Source organism: Oryzias latipes, chromosome 24 (assembly GCF_002234675.1).
Source record: "Oryzias latipes chromosome 24, ASM223467v1".
NCBI classification, from domain to species: Eukaryota; Metazoa; Chordata; class Actinopteri; order Beloniformes; family Adrianichthyidae; genus Oryzias; species Oryzias latipes.
Window position 1 is genome coordinate 15,699,466 of NC_019882.2, and position 24,998 is coordinate 15,724,463.

The following is a 24,998-nucleotide window of genomic DNA, read 5'->3' on the forward strand; positions in this document are numbered from 1 at the left end:
ATAAAACAACAGAGAGGGAAGCTGATCTAGATATCATCGACACCGTTGTATTCCTGGAACACAGAATGTGGCATCGTTACCGCTATGGAACAAAGATGCAATATTCACAAAAAGGCAGGGGCTCATCTCCCTCTCTGATACACAACTGAGATCCTGTAACCTTGCAGTGATGTCAGCCGTAAATAATGTGTTTTCTATTGATGTAAGTCGGTGTTGATTTGTCACATAGTTGTGATGTAATCAATAAAGTTTAGATTAGAAACAGAATTCAAATATGTGTACGTCTGTCTATCTGACAGAAACTCAGTATAATTGGTATGAAGACTAATATGATCCACTCAAAATGGATTATATCTTCATTAGCACTTTCTAAAGGGCAAAGTTAACTTTAACATTCTGCAAATACAAATTAATATCTGTGGTTTCTATATATAAAAAAACGTTTTTAGATGCGTTTTGATTGCTTTAAAAGGTTATTGTCTTAGGTTTTGCATTTTTCTTTTAAAAAGTCACTCTTTTTTTCACTTGCTACTGCTACTAGAGAGGCAACATTCATAAGACTGCTGTAAAACAGAGCTCGGGTAGGTAAACAAACTCCTCAACTGAAGGTGATGAATGCTCGCCTCACACCGTACAGCTGGTGGATTCAACCATTAAGGGGTGGAGCTTAGGGACTTTGTGGCTTCCCCTTTCCCTTCAAAAAACTGGGTCAAGGTTGATGGGCTTTCAGCGAGGCTCCTGGCCATAAAACCAAGCTGTTCAGCGTCTGCTGCGCGCCTCTTACTGATTGGTCGGACTGTAATTGGCAATGGTGTTGCTGATTAGTAGTTTGCTTTGCTCTCATTAGTAATCAGATGGGTGGATTTTGGTCAGGGGAGATGAAGCCTTTCAAGTGACTTTTTAGATGAGGAAGATGAAAAAGAGTGCACTCGTTCAACTTTAGAGGAAGACAAAGGACACCTGTGGTGATATAATGTACTGTATAACTTTAGATATGTTAAGAATCTGCTTTCTGACTGGATTAAAGCAGCAGGTGGGCTTGTAATCTTGGTGTAATAAAAGGTAACTTCATTAAAAGGTGCTTCTCCTATAAGATGAGTTGATTTTCTTGAAACTATTTGACCATGAAGGAGAAAACGCTGTTAGAATTCGAGATCCATGATGTTTTCAGCTTCATGACGAAACAAGGAAACCCCTTAAAAACCTTCGGTAGGGAACTGATGGCAATAAAATTACACAATGTCAGCTAATGTGTGAAAATCAAAGCATGTATAGAGCATAAGAAATTGTCATAGGCTGCAGATTATACCAAATATATCTGACCAATGCTCCTTTTAATTGAAATGATGGTAAAATCAATGTGATGAAGAGGAGGTTGATGCCTGCTGCTTCTGCGGGTGACATTTTTTTGTGATTTAATAAAATAACGGCAAACATCTTAAATGACTTTTCAACACTGAATAAATTGGAGGGAATTATGACGGAAAAAAACAGATTTTCCTTTAAAGCTGCTGTTTGGTGTAATCAACTCTAATCAGTGCATCCAGTCACTGAAATTCTGCTTTTTGGGTGCACCACTGATTGCATTTCAAAGACAGATTTAATTTATTTATTTTGTTGTTGTTTTTATAAACTAACAGCATTTTTGCAGGTAAGTTTGAGTGGATGCCTCATTTAAACCAACAATTGCTAAAAACTATAAAGATTATGTCACTGTTGTGTGGCTGAGACTCCAAACTGATCTTTTTCCAATAGAATCTTCAGCATTCTGCAAGATTAACAAAGAAGGAATAATAAACAGTGGCTAAAAAGGGGAACAATTAGTTCCTTTTGAAATATTTGATATATTTATATAATATTTAAGATTTAATTTAAGATATGTTTGAGCAGATTATGGCAAAAAGAAATAAGTAAGACCTAATAGGGGTGGACATAAATTTGCTTCTTCCAACCTAATGTCTATTTATAATTAAGAGTGATATTTTTTTTATTTTCCAATCAATTTATGATTTAATATCTTAATATCTATGACTTATTATCATTATTATGATATATTATAAAAAGATATATTATTATTATCTTATTTTATGTATTAAAAGAAACCAATTCCAATATTAAGACAATTACTTCAAACAAACAAGCAGTGGATTTTGGATTTTACCAAATCTGCCTTAGTCCTGACAACTCAAATGAAAATAAGGGTTTATACTCAACTTGTTTAGTCATTATAAAAAAAAAATATATTTTTATAAATAATATAAATATTTTTTTTATAATGCAAAGTGAAAGCAAGAAAAACGTTACCTTTAGAAATTAAATGACTAATATATGTGGATAAATGTTATAGAGTAAGTACAGGTACAATATAAATTCTCACCTTCAGGTGGGATTTGTGATCAAATTTTTCTTTTTTTATACTCAAGGACTTTTTTTTTACTTCTTTTGTCAAGAAAAAAAGAAACGTTGCGGTTTTCAAAGCATATGCTGAGAAGCTTGATCAGCTAGCTTTTAACACCTCCTCAAGTCACAGCTTGGTAACACAATTTGCAACAGCTTTCAGTTTGTTTTCCTGCAAAAAAGATTTCAATTTCTTCAACATTTTGTTGGCTGTTCTGCACTTTCGGCTCTTTTGGGTGTTCAGATTTGGAAGGAAGTCCATACAGAACAGTTTCAGTGATGCTGTTTATAAAAGAACACATTTTTTTTCTCAACTCCTACCTCCTGAAATATTATGGAAAAATATTTTTTGGGGGTTATGTATTATTGGATGGCTTTAAAATGATGCCAACATTTGTTTCAGTTATTAATTTTTAATGCCTTATCACATATATAAAATATATGCTATCTAAAACAGCTGCTAAGAAACACATTGGCAAATTTACTTTTATTTTGAAAAATTTGGTGCAATTTGGTACAGATTTAAAACGTTAAGTCTTAAAGAGTCTAAAAGAGAATATTTAAGAACGATTTTTTTCTTTAATGAAATGAACATGCATTAACACGTTTTTTTATACATTTATTCTCACATTCACACTCTACTGTTACTTGTCACATCTAATGGTTATTCAGTGTTTCCCTTTTATGTCTCACAGCCCACGCAGGTGTGAATGACAGGTGTAAATCCACGCATCTTTCTCAGATGCATGGATTTGGTCGTGTCTGAAGTGCAAATGTGTGAATACGGCAGTCGGAGAGTGGCTGCTGAAAGGGTCCTGTCCCTGTGATTACCGCCTCTCAAACGAGGCTAAGATCACGCCACGATCATGTGACCTTTCTCATCACAGCAGACGAGGCAATGCAAGATCTTAGAGGCAGAGTAGGGCCATTTCTGAATTTATAATTTTTCTAAATTCACTTCAGTGAGTAAAAGCTATGCTTTTATAAAGTATTCCAGGGTGCATTTCCTTTTATTTGAATTGATCTGTATTTACCAGGTCTTTATGTCAAACCCAATAGAATTCAAAGGTCTATATTTAAAAAAATCATGCTTTTTTACGATTTAAGTCAAGTTTGCTGTGGAGCAGGGCTCTCCAGATCCAATTAGGTTTGAGGACATATTTCTTAACTTTTTGAAAGACTTCTGGGGTCTTTTGCATTGAGGACCAAGATTATACAATAGGGTTTAAAGCAACACTTGTTAGAGGGATCGATGCACAGCTTGCTTTGGCCTTTTCATGGGAGTTATTGACTGCCTGTGCCTTGAACCTAAAACTGGTGAAATGCAAGTGTAAATGAGACAACGGGAAAACTCCCCTCTATTTTTTGCCGAAGCGAGACAGCTAGTTACTCCTCAGAATTAATAGAACAGGAAAAAATGCTTCCTTACTCTTGAAAGATCTCCGACCTCCAGGTAGAAACAAATGATAAAAACATTCCAGGTCATCCACACGACGAGCCAGGCTGCGTACTGCAGATACAGAGACACACGGGGACAAACAATCAGATAAAAAGATGATCCAACAGCACTTTTTTTGGGCTGCAGGGACTGCATTTACGAAAAAGCAACATGTTGCATTATGATTTAAGTAAGGTGGAGAGAAAAGACAGAGCTTCACTTCCCATTTTGTTACAATGTAGAGAAACAAAAACATCTGATATGAGAACAACTGATGTTCTGAATCAAATAAGACAGAGATGGATTGAGACATTTGTGCGTCTACACGGAACACAGTTTCCCAAAGGAATGACTAAAAGATAGGATTTACAGAACTTTATGGTCTGAATTGTTCTGCTTGATACGAAGGCCTTTTAAAAAGCTCGAGCATCAGACTTCTGCAGGGTTAATTTAATTAAATCCTCTGCCAGATACCACCCAGTGAGATGTAAAAAGATGTTAAAATTTGCAGACTTATTAAAATATCTCCTTTCGATTTCAGTTGCGGGCGCCCTCGCTTCATTAAACAGTGACTCCAATAACATTCAGCCCTCATTACTGAAAGCAGAAACCTAAGGATCACTTAATGAGAGGCTGCTGCTTAATCCACAGAGGAACATGATGGGAAATGTCTGTCTTCGGTGGGCGTACAACTTACACCGGTGACGTATCGCGGTCGGAACTGAATTGTGCCGAACAGCCCCAAGATGACGATAATGATGTGAAAGAAGTTGGTCAGGATGGGAGCCCACTGGTATCCCAGGAAGTCTATCACCTGACGCTCCAGTACACTGACCTAAAGGAGGAGACAGAGAGGACAAGCAACGTTTTATTTACAGGGATTTATAGTTGTCAAACAAAAGGAAGGGGGGAAAAAACTGTCCATATTTTAGTTGTTTGATTTGAAATGAAGTTTAATATCAAGACTTCTTCCTGATGAAGAAGCACCAAGTCCTTGAACATGAGACATAAGAACAGTCTGAGGAATAAACTTTACATAAAAGCAATTGCTAAACAGGATTTAAAATTAACAACTTTCAGCGACAAAGATAGAATTGAAAAATATCTGTGTGTTTAATTAAGAAATGAAGAGACATCAATAGATTTTAACACACTAGAGCCAGAGAAAGCCTTTAGATGACACACTAAAGCTAAGTTCAGCCCGGGCATGTGATGCACGTTCAAGAACGTGCTAAATGCGCATTCCTGTTAGTGCATATAGCCCATGGTTTTCACACTGGACGATCAGGGAGGGGTTTCTTCTTCTTTTTTCTTCTGTTACTGTCCACGAACTGCAGTTGAAAGAGGCTTGATGCGAAATGTTGAAGAGGTGCAAATCTCCCAAATCTTGCTCCAGGCTTTTGTTTTTCACAGCTTTATTCCAATATATGAAACACTTGGTGTCATGGAATTCCATCCGGGCAGAAGCTGCAAATATTAATTTCTCTTTCATAATCAATTTGCTAATGGTTGAATTTTCTGACCAAATGCAAGTTCCTAGTTGGTCAAAGTTCGACCTAGTTAACTTTCACTTTGTACATTGAGCTCAAAAATGGTCCTAGACATTTGCATAGCTACACATGAATGCGATACTTTTAATATTTATTTTTTATGGATTTACAAAAAAAGATAAAAGTAAACAACATTTTTTGATGTATTGTTGTACTTTAAACGTATTTATGTGAAGCTTCCATTGTTGCTCTGTTACTTTTAAATAAAAGTAACAAAAACGATTCAAAATTACAAATTGTTTCAACTGTATTTTCCGAGAAAGTTTCTTTTTCAGCCATTGACTGTCATCACTTACATCTGGCTCCAACGAAAGTAGATCAATTCAGTCGCCATTTTTTTCTGATATGGATGTCGCCATTTTGGAACCAGAAATCATCAGTAAGCAGTAATTAGTTTGAGTCGGTCTCTATGGCAAACGCCCTGGCCAATCAGGAATGAGCTTGTTGGAAGTCCGCACCCCTACCACTTGAAAGCGAGCTTAGGAAAAGCTGTCAAACGTTTATAAACTTCAATGTGAAACTACATCCTTTTATTGAGGCATCAGTTTATAACTTGGATAACTTGCAATAGAAAAGTGTCAATAAAAAATGATATAATGACTGAGTAATAGAAGTTTGTTTCTATGGGGTTTTGCCTTCTTGGAACCAGTAGGTACTTCCTGTTTGGAACACCGGGGGGGAAGGAATCACTCAGTCCAGTTCTCATATACAGTCAGTGGTTTATAGTGATACAAATTCCTTTTCCATTACTTTCCTTCAGCTCCCTTAAGCCTACTTTTCTTTAAATTGAACATTTTTTGTTGATTTCTCCTTAAAACCCGCCCCACCACAGTAATTAACTCTTGAAAGGGTCTGTGGAGACTATTAATCTGAATTTGTCATAACTCACAAACACTTTATCATAATGAAGTAACCTGCAATTAGTTATACACACACTGCTGTTAAGCTTGCAGGGCCAAGTGTGTATTTGAGCTTATTATCATTCAATCACTGGAGTCTCATGCTGAGATAGTTAATGAAGTTGGCGCAGCATATAATGCGGTGCTGCTAAATATACTAATACACAGACACATTGAGTGCAAGCAGGCCAGAAAGAAAAGAATGGTTTTTTAAAAGGGGGTAGAAATAAGACAATTCAGAAGCTACACTTTTTTTGTTGTTGATGCGGCATGATCTCAGCTTGAAGTGTTAAAGAGTCAGCAGCCCATATATCAAAGGTCCAACTTTCATCCCCACGCTCTTTTCACACCCAGACGCAGAAAAAAAATCTTGCATGGATGAGTTTATGGTGTCCCGATGTGAGGCCATATGGCAGCGCTGCAACTACAGAGTCAGAGGCACACAAAAAAATACATCTTGACAAACAGAAAATCCAACAAATTTTAGGTGAGAATTGGAAAACGAAGCAGAGAAGGACAAATGAATGAGTGAGGGGGAGTGATATATGCCCTCCCACTCCTTTTTGTGTGTGTTTCCATGTCAGGGCAGGTCTGCGACGTTAGCACTTGACAGCACCTGCTGTTATTGGACACACTGGGCTCAGCTGGCACCACAATGTGTTAGTGAGTGTTTGTGTAAATGTGTGTGTCGGAAAGAGGGGACTCCTTTTGTTCCACTCTCTTATTTTTTTTCCCTCCCTTGTAAATTTCCGTCATTGTGTAACGCAGAAGTGTGTCATCTCGTTGACAATTACATACCACTGCAATTGTATACCTCCTTTACAAGTGTGGACGCACACCCATACATAAGCCATTATAGGAAGTCAGAGGCCCCATCAGGCCCTTGGGGGGCCCTCCTTCACTGCCAATAATATGAACACTCCTCACCCCAGCTGCTGCACACAGACACCCTCCCCTTAGAACCACACTCAATAAGTTGCACAAAAGCGTGTTTAGGGGAGTTTCAAGGAAAACAAGTTACCACACTTGAATGAAATTAGTCAAGCTATGCATTAATTGTTTGTGGATTTGTTTCCCTGACCTGGGATGGTATAGAAACCAGGAAAAATCCAGGTTTAATTCCAGGCCATCTGTTTCTTTTGTCCTGCAATCGCCTTTTCATGTGAAATTATTACATGGCTCAGCTGCAGAACAACATCAGCTGTCTTGAAGTCTTCTTTGAAATCCAGTCCTCTTGACAGACAAAAGACCAAAACACGCACACACATCCCATTCCCTACTCCCAGCATCCCTAACACCCATCAAACGGCAGAAGAACCCCCTCAGAAGGTCTTGAATCTCCCTGGCTTTTCAACAACTTTGACTCTGCAGGGACAGATATGGATAGGGTGTGCTGAGAGCACAGAAGCAGATGTTAGTAGATATAGTATTTGGAAGGTGCCTGATGAAAGATTCGGCAGCGTACGGGTGGAGCTTTAAGCTGCCTTGCCGGCTCCTGTGGGATCGCCTGCGACAGGCTCTGAAGCTGCAAAGAGATGTTTCATTTGATGCTCGCGCTGCCTGTTTGGACACTGGTACGCTTGCATTCAGGTTACTGCGCCACTTCAGACATTCACTGTAAGAGTAACAAAAAAAATTGCGTTTGCTTTGACTAAATCGTTTGGAATCTTTTTTTAAACTCTTCTTTCTTTATTATAGCTGACAAAATACATGAAAAACTTTGAGAAGTCCTTTTTGACAACCTGATAAACCCAAACCACACAGGGACAGAGAATGTTTATTATTCTATTCTCTTTTTTATTCTACTATCTATTACTATCTTTTTTTGTACACTATTTGGTACTTTTTGTGCATATTATATATATTGCTAAATCTTAAACTCTGGTAAAGCTGTTGAAACCACTTTATAATGACCCACTTAATAAGTTTTAATAAAAATTGTGTTTGTGGTGTTTTAACATGTTTTTGTGGTATTTTTCTGTTGATGGAGGACATATGGAAAGAGAATTAAGGTCAGAATTGCATTTGTGAGTATTTCTTTATACGAATAGTTGTAAATCTGGACCAGATTAAAAATTTCCATTTTAAAAAGATGGTATTAGTGAAATAGAAAAATACACTGGGTGGGCCACAAGCTCGCTGCTCTGCTCCATTCTGATGCATCCACTTGCAGACAAATAGATCCATGTACGTCTTCGTTTTGTCATCTGAGCTGACATCCGGCTCAAAACTGTACAGCTGGATAGCTCAAATATTCCTCGCCATATTTGTTGCACTGCTAATGTTGGGTTGGGATTGTGAGGGGCTGTAAGCGAGTGGGAAAGAGCACAAAATGATAGCTCTGAGTTAAAGGGGGACGGGAATGGGGGGAGGGGTTGCTCCGCGCTAACAGTCCCGCCCACAACTTAGAGGCAAGATTCTGGCGAATGATTTGAATCAGTAAGCACTAACCACTGTGAAGTGATGTACATTATTCTCATTTAACATAGATAACAAATAAAAATCAGTTGTTTACCTTTTATGACGAAAACAAATCTTAAATTGTTTTGTCATGTTTGCCCCCTAAATTCTACCTTTTCATAGAAAATTCTGTCAAAAAGTATCTTAAAACGACAAAAACTCCTGTTTTTAATGTGAATTTCTCTGTTTTGTGTGTGCACAGTTATGAGCCATAAATGCATTAAACTTGCTTTTGTTTGCAGCTCATGCCTAGTGATGTGATTTCTTTATATGTAGATCATGTTTTTTCTAACTTTCAACCAATATCCTCAATGCTTTCCTTTGTTTTTTTGGACCTACAAACCCATGTATGGAAATGTTTTGTTTCACTCTTCAACCCTTTCTGAATGCAGCACAGAGATGGAGCTACTGATGAACTGAGATGTACAGACTAGCAGCTGATGAAAGGGACAGCAGAGAGAGCCTTCATGGGCTTTGGGAAAAGATTCTGTTCTGTATGATGATAAAGCATTGAAGTTTATCAAAGACCTTCCATTGCTCCATACGGTAAGCCACTGTGTGACCATTACACTCACTACAGAGCCTCTTTTATCACGAATAGAGGAAAAAATAAAACTCAAAGATTGAGGCGGGGGATGAGACGGCATAGAAATTTAGGATGAGGGGAAAGATGAAGACAGGAAATGGAGTTATTAAGTAAAAGAAATGAATTGATACCTAGATATCCTTTCTCCTCTTTTTCTTCTCTGGATAATCCATCCAAACTCTAATTTTCTCCCATCGGCTTTCCTTATAAGATCATCTTTTCTACTTCCCCTCATCTTTTGCATATTTAATATGCATTCATCCGTTACCAGATATGTTTTGACACAAACCAGAAAATAACCTGATCTGCCTCATTCATTTTTTACAAAGTTTTCCATCTTTCTCCTTTCATTTGTCCTCTTTTGTCTCCATTGCCACACATCTTTCTTTACCTTTTTGTTGCCCTCGTTGTTGTTTTTTTGTCTAACTCTTCCTCTCCTGTGTTCATCCTCGCCTCTGCTGCACTTTGGCTAAGAAATTTTCTCCTGGTGGTATTACCTTTAATAAAAAATAAAAAAAACCTGCTGATCAAATTCAAACTTGATGACGAAGAGAAAGCGAGGGATGAAGACCGGGATCATAGATCAGATAGGAAGGGATGAAACCTAGAAGAATATGGAGAAAAAAGAGGGATGGAGCGATGAAAAAGTGAGCAGAGAAGGTAAAAAAAAAAAAAAAAGGACACCCCAACAGGCTTTATGAGTCACACAGAGAAAATCACGGCTGGGCAGCAGCATCCCAACAAATCAGAAGTGAATATGTGCCCTTTTGCCTCCAGGGCTTTCCAAATGCAACTTTCTGTTATTTTTCTGTTTCTATAATCATCATTTACTTGCAATAAAACTCCAGCAATGCTGGCTTACTATTAACTTAATTAAAGCTGCCTGCACAAGATCCCACAGTGTGCAGCAAAAGCAATCCCCTATCGATTTGGTTCATGAGAGGATCAATTCATCTCCATTGGAGGCTATTAGGGACTATTTGTGACTACTTAGGCTCCTCTCACAGAACAGAGAGGACAGCAGGGAAGACGGGCCGAGCCGAGCAAAAGGAAAAAAGATGAAAGGAGGAAAGAGATGAGAAAGAAAAGACTGCAGAAGAGGGGGCTGAGACACAAAGTGAGGAAGAGCGGTGATGGAATGACAGTGACTATCACATGTGAAAATCTCTCCATTAAATCTCCAATTTCCCTCCTCCAATCCCAGCTCACTTATCGTCATCACAACCATTCAATCATATTTGTAATACCCATAATTCCCCTCGTCACTCAGCTTTACTCAGACAACGACAACAAACGCAAACCTACTTCAATTACAGTTACAGCCAGATATCTTTACCTAAACTTCAGTGCCATATACAATTTTAAAATGATACTTTAGAGCTTTTATTCATGATAAAAATGTACGGTAGTTTATTGCATTATTTGATACATAATAAAGCAGGTTATTAAAGCAAGAGTAATAGCAGCCCAATATGAGAATTGATGGCTCTGAAATTAGAAGCTACTCTTCGAAGAGGCATTATTACTCAAGTCAAACAAACTATAATAAATAAAAATATGCTTTAGGTTCAGTTTTTGCAGCTTAATTTGTTTTATTGCTTCCAGCAAAGATGCTGAGGACACATACTAGGAATTGTGAGCTGCAGGTGGTGTGAAGCCCAGAAGACAACAAAGCATTGCTGAAAGGCTTACAAAAGGAAAGGGCAAAAAAGCCGCATTTAAAGTCCAGCATGCTGGATTCTTACCAACGTACCACAAATACAGTGATGTGCCAACAACTACACTTCAATCTTTGTTTAAAAATATACGCAGCGAAGGGGGGAAAGTCAATTCTAAAACTAATTTCTTCACAACAAGAAGAAAGTGGAGCAAAATAGTTTTTATTACTTAAATATGTGTTAAGGAGCTCAGCAAGTGTGTGTAATCACAGGTAGGAAGCAGTCACTTTGGGAAACTAAATTAAGAACCAATATAAAAAGTAACTTGGTGACTGCTAAGAGATGTTGTTTCACTCTTTTCCAATCTCTAAATGTTTTGATTATTTTTTAGAGTTTTGTGTTTTTTGAGGAGGCACCAGGAAGGAAAGAATGAAAAAGCCAATAAAACTGTACTCAGTCTAAATTATTATCTTTATATATAAAATGAAAATATATAGCTTTCTTTTTTAGCAATAATAGTATGGCTAACTTACCTCAACGCCCATTTCAAGTAAATTCTGCTTGTGACTGAATAAAAAAAGTGTCAAGACTAAACTTTCAATAAACATGGAAGACGGTTATCTTTCTTTTTTGAGATCCTTGGAAGTCAACGCATCCAAAATCCTGCATGTTCTTCATCATGAGGTGGAGAATATTCTCACACCATTCAACAGAGTGATCAGTTTTCAGAACCCATCCTCCTGCCCATCAGTGATAAACCTCTCACTGCCGTCTGAAGAATTTTTCAGAGATGACAGCACTCTGAGTTTTTTTTTGGAAAGTCTTGATTATTCAAGGTGAATAGAAATTGGGAAAAGTGCATTTCCCAGACGTGCTAATGTGCCGCTGACCACCCATTCAAACCTACACAATCTTCAACCTCACAGTCTGTGGCGTGTCTATCAGGTAGTCAAAAACCCTTGTCGCTCTCCAGTGACGTCCGCAGATATTCAGCACCCTGTTGAGTGGACCGTGGACTGTTGAGAAACTGAAGAAAATCATTTTTACATGGATTGACCAGATTAAAGTTGACTCTATAATTTGGGTAGGTTTTTACAAACTAAAGCAGCCTCGAAGAATCGTGAATTGTAATATTTGAGGAGAGTTTTTTTTCTTTTATCTGTTTTTTCAGCTGTGGTACTTGGCTTTGATGTATTTCCAACGCCATCAGGGGGGTAACAAAGCACTTGACAATAAATAGAGATTACAAATTGAGAAAATGAAAAACAAAAATGTAAAAGCAACAGCATAAAACACAACAGGTGCTTTAGTCATAACGGCTCTTTTGGGTGGATATGGACTGTCTGCAAGTGAAAAAAGGGCAAATTTGTACAAGGATGGTAGACAACCATAAGGCAAAAATGTTCAAGTATGTCTTCTTCTGAAGGCATGCAGGTGTCAGGTTGTAGAGAAACAACACAGGGTATGTAGGTGAGACGCAGGCATGTCATATAGATTTTTTCATTTTTTTTACCCCCCCTGAACACTGCACACAGCACAGGAAGCCCATTAGTGCTTTCCAAGGGAAAGGTGCACACTCCTCGCACGTCCCTTGTGCTCAGCCTGGATGTTAGAAATGAGGAAATAAGACAATTGTGTCGTGTGTGAGAGCGTCCTATAGGTACTTATATAACTTGCACATCCCGTGTGTGCAGCATTGCACGCGATCACCCAGGAGTCAATGCACGCACTTCACTAATGACTGGAGTGCTCTGTAAAGGGTGACTTCCGACAGCATCAACCGTACGTCATTGGTGCATGTAACTTACATTACCGTTACAAATATTTCACGACACACTTACACACTCACACGTAGTACGACAACGCTACGTTCCATTTTCATGAGGTGGTTATATGGGTCTCAAGGGAAGTGCAGGACACACCTGCGCTGCTCTTTAGATGCAACCTCACTCTACAACCAGACAACCCAAAAACCCGCAGTGACTGTACAGGGATTGAATGCGCCTTATGATTTGATGTGCCTTTCTGAGACATAAGTTCAAAAATGGACTATTCATTAAGGGTACATCTTAATGAATATATATTCCATATAGTGTGGGAAATAATATAATATAATAATAAGATGCCACCAACTCTAGTAAAGCTTTCTAAGAAGATAAGTCTTTATTTAACCTTTGGGCAATCCCTGGACACTTATACTGTACTCACTGATTTTTTAAATGTTTGAATATCTAGTCACACGAGTAAATCCAAGTTCAGATGGTGTATGTTGGATTCATCTGGTTTCCACGTTTGTTAGCGGGTCATAATGCCATTTTATACACATCATACTTTCATGGTGGCCAAGAGAATGACAGAGGCAAACTTAGTAACACTGAGTTTCGTGTGGAACTACCACGATGAATCAAGATGGCAGAGTGTTAATGAAAGCCGTGCTTAGAGAGAAGCTCTCACATCCTGGTATTATGGTCACTCATCTTTATACCACAGCTCTAGACAGACTATTTAGAAGCACGGTGAGGAACTGGCAGAGCCACAGGTGAAATACAGATTTTTCTCCTAATTTGCCAAAATAAGCTCCAGCACCTGTGCAGCTTTTTTTTAAAGGAATCTGACTGTTCAAATCAAAACTTGGGAATTTCATCCACACCACCACGAATAGTTAAAAAAAATGATTTTGTCTTTTTATTTATCTTATTCAAATTTAAAGATCCATTAGGTCCAATTTCCTCAGCTTCTCATCACTTTGGAGTAATTTTTTGCTGACTTTGTGTTTCTTTAAAAGAAGGAAAAATAATGTGGGAGGACAACACAGGAGCATCTCCTGCTTCTCCTTGAAATCCTCCATCATCAGCAGTCAGCAGTCACCAGACTGAGACCAGGCCACTCAAGCAAAGGTAACATAATGGGGCCCAAGAGACAAGCCACAAAGGCAAAAGATGAATTTCAAGAAAAGGTCTCTCAATTTGGTTTCGGAATAAAACGTACTACCATGTAATATAGTATTAAATTAACAAAGGAGACATCAAACAACACTCAAAAACAAGCAAAGTAATCAGCCGTCTGGAAATAAAGCACAGCTCTTATGTCAAAGCTGATAAACCAGGCCTTGATTCCTGTAGAAACGGTGATCCGTTTTTTTTTGACAGCAAAAGTATGAACGTATGAAGGTAGTATTTTAGGGCAGGAAAATCCCAGAAATACAATAACAGACAATCAATCATAATGCTGGGATTTTTGTGAGAGCAAAGTAAAAGTCAGCAGTGTTTAAGCAAAGAAAATGTTAAAAAAGCAAAAGGAGAAAGAAAAAGGAAAAAAAAGAAAAGATAAAAAAACACAAACAAGCAAATTGAATAAAAAGATTTGTAAGACAGGCTTATGTTAAAGTAAAAAAAAATATTTTAGGACCATCGGATCAAGCTTAGGTCCATATTATAAAAACAACAGTAAAAATTAATGAGTATAAAGGACATAAATAAGACTGAGATGTGGTATCCCAACTGTAGTTTTCTTTTTTCTCTAATGTTGCAGATGATTGTAAACACTGTCAGATAAATATTCAAGACTGTTTATCAGTAAAGAATTTTTTTCTTCTAAATTTTTTTAGATCTTCAGTAACATTGAACCAAAAACATGATGTGCAAGTCATGTAATGGAGTACATTTACGAAACTGTCTAGTGAAGTAACAGATAACTTGAAGAAAACAGTAACAAGTAATCAGTACTTTTTTTTTAACTCGTACAACACTGCTGAAAATCTACTGCAAACTACAGAAGTTTATAGTACTCAGGTGATAAAAGGTTGCTTTTAAAAATGTCTGCAAGGTGTTTATTTTTAATGCTATATAACTGACTCGCATTGTTTAATTAAAAATTTATTTTCATAATCTATTTGCGTGAAACTAGAAGCATATTTCCAAACTGAGTATTTGCAGTGCAGTACAGGTTGTCTTCTAAAAATAATAAGGCTAAGGCTATCATTTTTGAAAGGCCTTCATACGATTAAAACATAACTCATCTAAAACTGGTGGTTTAAATCAGGAACAGGTTTGACATTGTGCCATTTCTCTGATTGGTTAATATAATGACCAAATACAAAAATGAACTAGAAATGCGAAGAGACCAATATCAGAATTGTCCAATCAGAGAAGGTTTTGACTCTCAGCCTCCTAATTGTCAAAACAACAACTAAATACTTCCTAGTGAAATAAACTGCAGGGAGCACAAAGGAGGGGTGAGTATAAAGCAATGAGTTGTGTTTACACTTTTACTAGCCTATTTTTATGCTGCAGCACACTGAGGCACACACAAGAGCAGGGCTTTCCAAGGACAGTTCTACTCAAATGCAACACATTAGTTAGGATTTTTACCATAAATTTGATGCCACTTAATGTTTCAAACACAGAGAACATAAGAAATACTACTTTGTACGTAGACAATTAAAATACTTCATTTGTTTTAGATATAAAGTTGATTTTTGACATCATTGCCTATGGGGTAATAATGAAACCATAAGGAGTAACGCATAATGGAGTAGTAGTAGTGAACCTCTGAAGATTCAGTTTGGTGTTCCACAAGGTTTGCTCTTGGGACCACTGATTTTTATTTTATGCATCAATAATCCATTTAAAGTCTAGTGTTCTAAAAACAACATTGTTTGCTGATGACACAGGTTTGGTTTGCAGTGGAGACAGACAGGAAAATCTTCTGGATACGGTAGAAAATAATTCAATTCAATTCAATTTTTCTTTTTATATAGCCAATATCTAAACACAGTTGTCTCTACAGGCTTCACACCTATAATTGTACAAAACATAGAATTAGTCATAAAAATGAACAATAGCTAACTGCTAAGCTATACTAGACAGACTCTGGAAATCCTTGCCCTTAGACCTTCCTTCTGGAAAGAAATGAACACCAAAAACTTGGTTTGATTCAACATAATAACTGATTTATTAAGAGAGAAAACTTTATACATACTGTTTGGAAACAGGTCAAATATCACAAATTGATTAAAAAATTTATACATTATGTAGCTATGAAAGGAGGGTCTGTCTCAAACAAAATGCTTTAATAGACTAAAACAATAGGCTAAAAAGAACATAAACTATAAAGCTAATAACCATACAGTTCTCGAACATGTCAAAAATACCTAAATGCTTAATAATTTATAAATCAAGGTTTTTCCAGCTAAAACAGAGTTCAAAAAAACACAGAGGAAGGAACTCATTACAGAAAAAAGACCTGTAAAGAATTAATGCTAAACTCAGTTTATGTCACAAGACGGTGAATTTATGGCTTTACTCCAATGACAAAATCAAAACATGTTGCACCTTAAGTGAATTAAAATGCATGTTTTATTTGAGCATCACTACATAAAATATTTAAAAAAAAGATACAGCTCTTTTCTGCAACACTACATAAGCAGTTTGCTCATTTCTTAGGCCAGATTTTAAAAAGGGATGTCTATGACTCCTGAAGAAAACAGCATGTGCACATTTAAAATGATACACAGAATCAAGTAAGGGGTAGGGGAAATATTATAGTACAAAACTGATCAATAAATCACTGTCCGGGTGCTGACACCTAGTGAGTCTTGCTTTAAATCAAACCAACAAAACCTTGTTGTCAAAGAGCCTCTGAGTTTAACCTCCACCTTTGGCATGTCCCGCATCCCAACGCACAAAGAGCATCAGGGTTATTTATAGCAATGACATCTAAATGTTAATGCATTCACATGCACAAAGATCAGAAGTGAACAAGCTGCAAAAACAACAACACAAATGCAGGCAGACTCACACACAGATGGAGGATGCTCTCTTTCTCTGAATATCAATCAGGTATGATTAGCCTGCCTCAGACAAGAACATGTGCATACACACATTATGCGCACTGGACTGTGCACTGATACCTTGTTGAATGTGTCATTAGTGATAATTGCTGGTTGCAGCGCTGGCTCTTTAAAGTCATTTACAATGAATGATCAACTGATTATCATTAATATCATACACATAATTTCCCTCTTGTCCTGCTTCTCTTGTGTGTTTTTGTTTCCCTCCACCTCTGGACTCTTTTCGCTGATCTTATCTGTGTTTTACTGTATGAGTCAAACTTTTCGGATTTGGCTATTACCGTTATTCGGGGCTTGTCCGTGTACACAACTTTCGAAAACTCTTCCTCCATTTGACTGCCCTTTTTAAATCTCAGCAAAGACAGTGACGTCAGTGGATAGAAGGAGGAATAAAAAGTTTAAAGCCCAATCAAAATGTCAAAAAAGTTGGATATAGCTGGAATACTCTACAAGACAGTAAATGTCATATATGTTTGAAGCAATCTATGACAGATTCTAAAGCAGTTTGTGTTAACAGATTGTTACATCCTGTGGTTTTATAATAATTAATTTCCTGGGAAGTGAATATTCAAAGATGCTTCAACCAGATGTGGGGACTAATACGATTTGTGCAAAAGCTTGCTGCTTTTTCTTTACCTAACAACATCAGCCTCAACTGCTTATTGCTTTTTTCCCCTCCCATCTTCTGCGTCTCCTCTTACCCAGCTCTCCTCCTTTATCCTTTCTCTCTCTTGTTATTTTAGCGATTTCCTTTGTTCTTCCTAATCCAGCCTTCTCTTTTTCTCCTTCGTTCCTTCAGCTTTCAACCATCTATTTTCCATTATCTGCCCTTCCTTTTTTCTCTTCCTCTCTTCCCGCACCTTTATCTTCCTCCCTCTCGTAATCAGTTTCTGTGTCACTATTTGAGAGGCGCACGCTCGCGCAGCAGCGTGCTTCCTCAGTCAGTCTGTAAATGAATTATCAACCCAACAATGATTTTCCATTCGTACACTCTTATTTCTTAATGGCCGATCTATACAGGCAATGCTTTTATGGGAATAATGTGTGTGTTTGTGTGCGTGTGTTCTAATAGGCTGGACAGCTAGATGATAAAGTTGAAGTACTGGGAGGAACCTCAATCGTACCCAGGGGCTTGTTTTGTGTGTGTGTGTTAAGTGTCTGCATGTTAAATGTCTGTGCTTTTTGTCGAGTGTTTGCTCGTGGTGGCGGTAAATGCAGTGTGTGTCGAGAGGGGTTCGCGGTGCAAAATGTGTGCAAGTGTGTGCGGGAAAAAGAAAAATTGTGGAAATCACACCAGATAAACCCACAGATGGATGCCCAGCGGGTCGAGAAACATTAAGAGTGCACAAACACATTAACACACACATACACACACAGAATGGTAAGCAGATACTGGCCTCTCCCTCTCTCCGAACAACCACATGGGAGCCGAATGAAATCAACCACATTATTGGTGGTTGTGGTGTGTGCATGTGTGTCTCAGTAGAAAGCATCCGAGTGAGTGTGTGTGTGTGTGTTGAGTAATTGGTGTCTTTGGTAAAAGAGATCTCTTAAAGGAAATAAATGATCTAAAATTGGATTCGTATGCAAGTTTGTTGTATCATATATCTGCCTGGAGTGTGGAAACCAGGTACACATTTCCCGGCAGACGCAGCTCTCTAAAATATTCCAGCTCTCTTAATAAATCAGGAGACCGTAGTTGAGTGTGGTCCATTTAGTTTGGTTATGAGCCAAAACCAAATTAACTTTGCGTCCCGGCCTGAATGTGAGGCAGAACCTGTGGCGTTGTGGCGAACAATGAACTCCCAGCTCTCTTTTGTCGCTATTCATGTAGATTTCATTGTGTACACAAAATAGCTTAAAGTATGACAGGTGCTGTATTTATTCTTGCTGACGTTAGAAAATAAATTGGTGGATACATTTGAATAATTTATACTCTTAGAATAGAATCGAAGCTGTGCTTTTATTTTTTTTAACCATTTTATTATCGTAAAAGTACATCCAATGAAATGGCGTGTACCTATACAGTGCTTACAGTCACAGTCCCAATCACCCCTCCACACACACACACATTCACACACTGATGGCGGTTCAGTGTGTTGCCCAGGGACACTTCAACACACGGGAGGGCAGGTTGGGAGCCTTAACCTCCATCTTCCAATAAGATGATGACCGCTCTACCTGTGTGCCTAGGATCAGGTATCGACAATGATTTCCAGAATCGATTCGATCCACCAGAGCCTGGACCGATTCGATTCTTTCAATCCACTCGAATCGATTCAATTCAATTCAATTTTGAATTTACAGCGTGTACACATGTAGACATATTTGCATAGAAATACAATAATATTCTATATATTTTTTGAAGATACTGTAAAATATGTTTGTTAAATATTAAACCAATCAGACTTTTAACACCATACAGTGCTCAATGAGTTCTCAAACGTAGAAGCTTCAACATAAATATGTCAGTCATCATGATTTGCCTCTCCTGGAAGGCATTTCAGGTTGGCCACTAGGTGGAGCTTTGCTATAGCATTACACTTTATTTCAGAAGATTGAGCAAAAATTGTGCCTTAGACCACAAATGGTTACTATAAAAAAAATTTGGGAAAATTCATGCCTGTGAGTATATAAAGCTTTTCATTTAGGCAGCTATATGTGTTTAGGTCGCTCAAGCGTTAGCATCACTTTTGCTGCTGTTTAGTGTGAGGTCACCGGAAAAGGAAAGACATACATGATCTCTACTGTTATAAATCAATATTTGATGCATTAAGCTTGGCTTGATTCCGATCAATAAATCTATTTTATCAACCCAGTGCTATCTGCACCACAGCTGCCCCGAGAGTCAAAACAAGAGACATGAAAATTGATATGAAGTTCTCCATTTATAAAACAAAAAAAATCCATAATGAGTTTGCACTTTTTGATCCAACAAAAAAACAGTTATCAAACAGTTTGGGATAAAAATAGAAACATTTATATAATATCAGGCTGACATTTGGGTGTTTGGAGCAATCCAACAGGCAAATTCTTGCTTTCCAAATCAACGACAGTTGCTAAAAAAAAGTTCTCCTCAGTTATGATCAATTTGTGAAGTTTAGGGTGTAATAAAACACAAAAAAGCAATCCAATATTGATTTTCAACACTTTCTATTTTATCAAAGCTTCCTCTTCTGAAACTCTAAGCACTAGGCAAACTCATCAACAGATCGCGCAGTGCACATCTTTCCTCTAAGAAGGAGCACTTGCTCATTGCTTACTGGGGTTTTGGTAAGCAGCCTGGTGCTTTAAAGGCAAAGAGCTGAATTACATTAGTTTCAATTGAGATTAGGTCAGGCTGTGCCAAATTTTAGCACCTTGGAAAGCATTTGTGTAAAAGATTTAAGTGCTTATGAAAGTAAGACTAAGCCCAGCAGCTTGAAAATGTTCAGCACAGTGAAGGAATTGTGGATATACTTTACAAAGATTGGCTCAGACAGCCTGATAAGAAAAGTAATATGTTTGAGTTGGGACTTGCCCTTCAACCTGAACATTAATGGGGCTCCACATAAAGACTTAGTCACAAGTGCCCTTATGGATGGATATGGGATGTCTGTGGGTGAAAAAATTGGCAAACCTGTATAGGGCAATCAATTTCAAGATTTGTAGACCACTGGGGGGTGACAGGTCGTAGTGAATACTTAAACATGTATAGGTAAGTAAGGATGAAATAGGTGAGATGAAGGCACAGATGTTTTATTTTTTTAACCGCCTCTAGAACCTGCACAGGAGCAATAGGCTCATTGGTGCTGTTTAAGTGCGTGCCCCCTGCTTGCAGCCCAACTGTTGGGCTGTAGTTTATGTGGACATCCTTTGGACACTTAGATATTACAAGCACTCCCGGTGTGTGCAGCAATTGCCAGTAAGGACCAGTGCATGCACCTCACTAATGTCAAGAGTGTGGCATAAAGGCATAAAGCATTACCCGTACATCATTAGTGCATGTAACGTGCGTTATCAATGCAAAAACTTCCCGATACACTGAACACACCAATAGAACACACCGTGGCCGTACGATACAGCAATAGTGTGTTTTATTGTCACGACGTCCCTTCAGATGGCTGAACAAACCTCAAGTGAACTGCAAGACAGACCTGCATTCCAACCTCTGACCCCTCAAAGGGCCAGACAACCTGAAAACCACAACACCCATACCAGCCAATCCCAGTGCAGTGACTTTCTGCTTTATGTGTTATCTTATTTGATCATAATATGTGCAAATATCTCCCATTTCTTTTAAAATGCCACAAAAATACATCACTATGCCTTTTTATTCCTATACATCTTCTAAACCTCAATATAGTCTTCATCTCTTTAAGTTCCCTCCTTGGCTGAGGTTGAGAAACATTTTTTCTTCCTTTCCATCAAGAGCATTCTTCACTTTCTGACCCCCCCTCCACACACACACAAGCCTATCCCTCTTTGCAACATCCTAACTTGTCCTTCATTGCTTTCCTTCCTCCTTTAGACCTACATTATGGCCCGTGCGCTCTGGTTTCCAACAGCAACGCACAAAAATCGCACATAGACAGACACCATTATCACCTTCCTGCACATGCTCACTCTAACAGATGCAAGCAGACAGACACTTTGGCACTGTAATCAGCCCCACATGTGCACACGTGCACACAAACCTCAGCGCCCTGTCAGTCGTGCACACGTTGGTGCGCATACACTCCGATCTAATCACGCTGAGTGCTGAGAGTGTAGTGCAAAGGTGCGAGAGCTCTCAGTGCTCCAGCCTGCCATCAATCATAAAATCCTTTCTGGGGATTGGACAGCTGACAGTGTCGGCATTACGCTTCATCTCCCTTTATTTCAATCAATCACCCCTCTGCTGCAAAAGGCCCACAGATTGCCAAATGATATTGGTTTGCTTTCATCAGGCTTGGTGAGTGATTAGGCCGGATTCAGAGGAACTATTCCTCCTAAGAAGGGTTGCAGTTTTTTGGTTTTTGAGTTTTTGTCTTAATAAAATTGCCATGGTCAGGAGATGTCTGCTCCAAGTATCAGTATGCCTCAATTCACAGTTTTTGGGCCCATGCTGTAGGGAAACTTTCATCAGTGTTCAGCAAAACCAAGCTGCCCCGTTGTGAGAGACCCAAGTTCCTTGAAATAGGGATGATCAAACAGGTGGTCATCTCAAGAAGACCATTACCTCAGTCTGTCAGCACTTTGACACCATAAATCATCTATCAAAGTTATTTGAGAAATCCAACTTGCATTGCCTCTCCACTGGTGTTCCGCAAGGTTCTGTTCTCAGCCCTCTTCTCTTCTCCTACCTTATCTCTGAGGTCCATCATTTCTAAGCATTGTTTTTTATACTATTTCTAAGCTCATAAGTCTCAGCTCTTGTCTCGTTTTTCTACATGACTGCCATCATAAATCTCTGCTTGTCTCGCATTTTTTGCTTGAGTGTAAAAAAAACATTTCTTTGAACTTAATCTCTCAAATTCAGAAATCCAGCTGGCCCTTCCATACAATACAACTTCTTTGTCAATTTGAGATCTTCTATGATCGTTTTGGCAAAGTCTGTGAGAAATTTGGGGTCTTTCGTTGACAAGCATCTTAACTTCAAAGAAAATATCTCTAACTTCACAGGCATGCTGATCTTCATGCTGCTCTCTATAACATCAGGGAGTCTGAAAGCTTCTTTTTGGTTTACCCAACTCCCATGTATGCTTCTGCTTCATTAATGCAACGCTCCTGGAGAATCAAGCTCCTACAGATGCCACCACCATTTGAATCTCTACACTAGGTTTCTGGGGTTGTCTTGACTCCTATCTACAAGGTTACATATTCAAAAGCACCATCCTACTCAAACACCCTTTGCTCAGCCAATGAACAGTGACTGCCGATTTCTGCACCACGCAGCAATGAACCACTAGCTAAACTTTTGAGCTCTGTGATCTCACAGAAAGAGATATCATACTTTATTCCTTGATATTTCTTGTAGTTGAAATATTTTTCTTACAGTGCTTATGTTGGAACTGGTTGACTCTTGAGTCCTTTTATGCTTGACATGCATCTCATTTCTTAGTTGCTTTGGATAAAAGTATCTAGTCAATGGCTGAATGTAAGTGTAAAAGTAGGTTCTTAAATCTAAGACGGAAAAAGGAATAATGTAAATGCTTGTGACAAATTTGTGGTAGATGCAATCCTGGAGATGTATAAACACCATGTATCTTGGTTAATTCTTAGTTTTAGATTTTTACATTTCTTGCTAAAGCTTTGATACTTGGTTTAAAGGAAAGGTTTAAAAAAAATACTATATATCGTCTCAACTTGGAGTAGAAAACACTCAACAAAGACATGTCTGGTAGAGTCTCTGTGAGTCACCATTTCAGTACAACAGTGGGACCAACTGAAAAAAAACAAAAAATTAAGGTGGCACTTTGCATAAGGAGTAGATAGTACCAGAGTAAATGCAGAGGTCCGTATATAATGAAGCAAGTTTAATCAGTTTATACTGGGAAGGAGACTAGGAAAAAAAGAAGAATCTACATTAGCAAAAAAGTAACTGCAGATGAAGATGAAAGTGAAATACAAAGTATGAAGCCCTTTCTGCTCCCACACATCAGCCAATACCTCACATGTTCCTTAAAGGTACCTAAATCTGAAACAAAACTCTCCTTCATTAGTGCCTTCCCCCCGAAGGCAGAAGACAAAACAAGGATTCTGAGTGTTCATAAGACACCAAAGCACATCAAGACTGATTCTGCATGTCTGTGTGTCAACGGATATGAATTTATGCCGCGCATGACAGTGGGTGTTCATTTTTGTGTGTCACACAACAAAGAACCAAGTATTATATTTATAGATCAAAATAATGTCTGCTCTTGGAGCGCTGACAGAAGAGCTTGGCAGGCGGCAGCAGAAATGTGACCCACTGCAGATAAGAAAGCTTTTCATGCCACCAAAAGAACATAGGCTACCCATTATCAGAGAAATAAAATTGCAGTGCTTAGTCTCATGTTTTCAAAGCACAAATGTAGTAAAAAAAAGAATAAAAGGTAATGTACATGTCTAATATTCAAGTGTTTTGCAACTATAGAGAAATAACTAAAAAGATCACTTTCAGTTAATTTATGCCTATCTTGTGTAATACTTGAATACAAAACAGCATTGAAGCAAACCACTTGGCCCCTTCAATGAGCACAGCTCAGCTAGATGTAAAGATGCTACCATAGAAGAACGAACTTTGACAATTTCCCAGAAATGACACAAGAAGCCATAATGAGAGTCCAACCTGCAAATTGCCAAACTCTGCGCTCAGCTGCAACATCACAGTCAAAGAGAGATCATATATAATCAAAAGGACCTGCTACCAGCATCCCAGATGCCAGACACACAAGGACACACCCAGATGGTCTGAATTGCAAGTTTTTTGTGCCAGAGTAGAATCCAAACATGCCGAGAGAGACATTATTTTCAACCAGTATGTTTTCCCAAGAACACTTATGCTATTTTCCAAAAATAAAAAACGATCCTAAATTTACTTTTCCACACCAGCGTGAAGGTGGTTTTGGCCTCATTATGACACGTTTTGATGTAAATGGGTCTGAACTTTAGGCTTTTGTTACTTTGGGGCATTATGTCACTGATGGTAGGACACTTTTGGGGAACAAAACAAAAAATCAACCTCAAAATTTTATGATAACATTATCTGAAATGGGCTAAAGCTGTTCTCAAGCAATGGCAAATTAAAAGAACAATCTCAAAGGTATGTTCTAAGACAAAAACTGCATCCCTTTTTCCTCAAAGATCTTACAGATTTGAAAACATTTAATTGATTGGTCATATGTTTGAAGGTGTGGGGACGTGTGATCCAGTAAGTGTGTTTTTATAGAGTATCTCCAGTTATTTCACAATAGCTTATAAAAACAACTAATATTCTTCCTTTGCTTCAAACATACAGGTACTGTATCTTCTCCAACAATCAACTTAAAAACAGCCGTTTTTTGTTTTGTAGTTTTCACTTATTTATTGCAACAGTAGAAAATGACGTGAATAGAAGAAGGAAACCCAGGGAGAATTTCAGAGAAGCTTTGCATTTCAGCCTCAACTGAAGTGTGACATATCATGGCTGTAATGACCACTAGGACTGTTTTAACTAT

General features: G+C 38.1%; 1 protein-coding gene across 2 annotated transcripts in view; it reads right to left on the reverse strand.

Moving 5' to 3' along the window:
- nkain2 (sodium/potassium transporting ATPase interacting 2) overlaps nucleotides 1–24,998 on the reverse strand; it is an 81,240-nt gene that overhangs the window by 35,362 nt on the left and 20,880 nt on the right. For both annotated transcript variants that reach the window (XM_004083732.4, XM_023953082.1), the window contains exons 3-4: nucleotides 4,533–4,670; nucleotides 3,827–3,907 (exon numbers count right to left, since the gene is read on the reverse strand). In XM_004083732.4, the coding sequence (XP_004083780.2) occupies nucleotides 3,827–3,907; nucleotides 4,533–4,670 (219 nt within the window). The remainder of the gene's footprint in view (nucleotides 1–3,826; nucleotides 3,908–4,532; nucleotides 4,671–24,998) is intronic.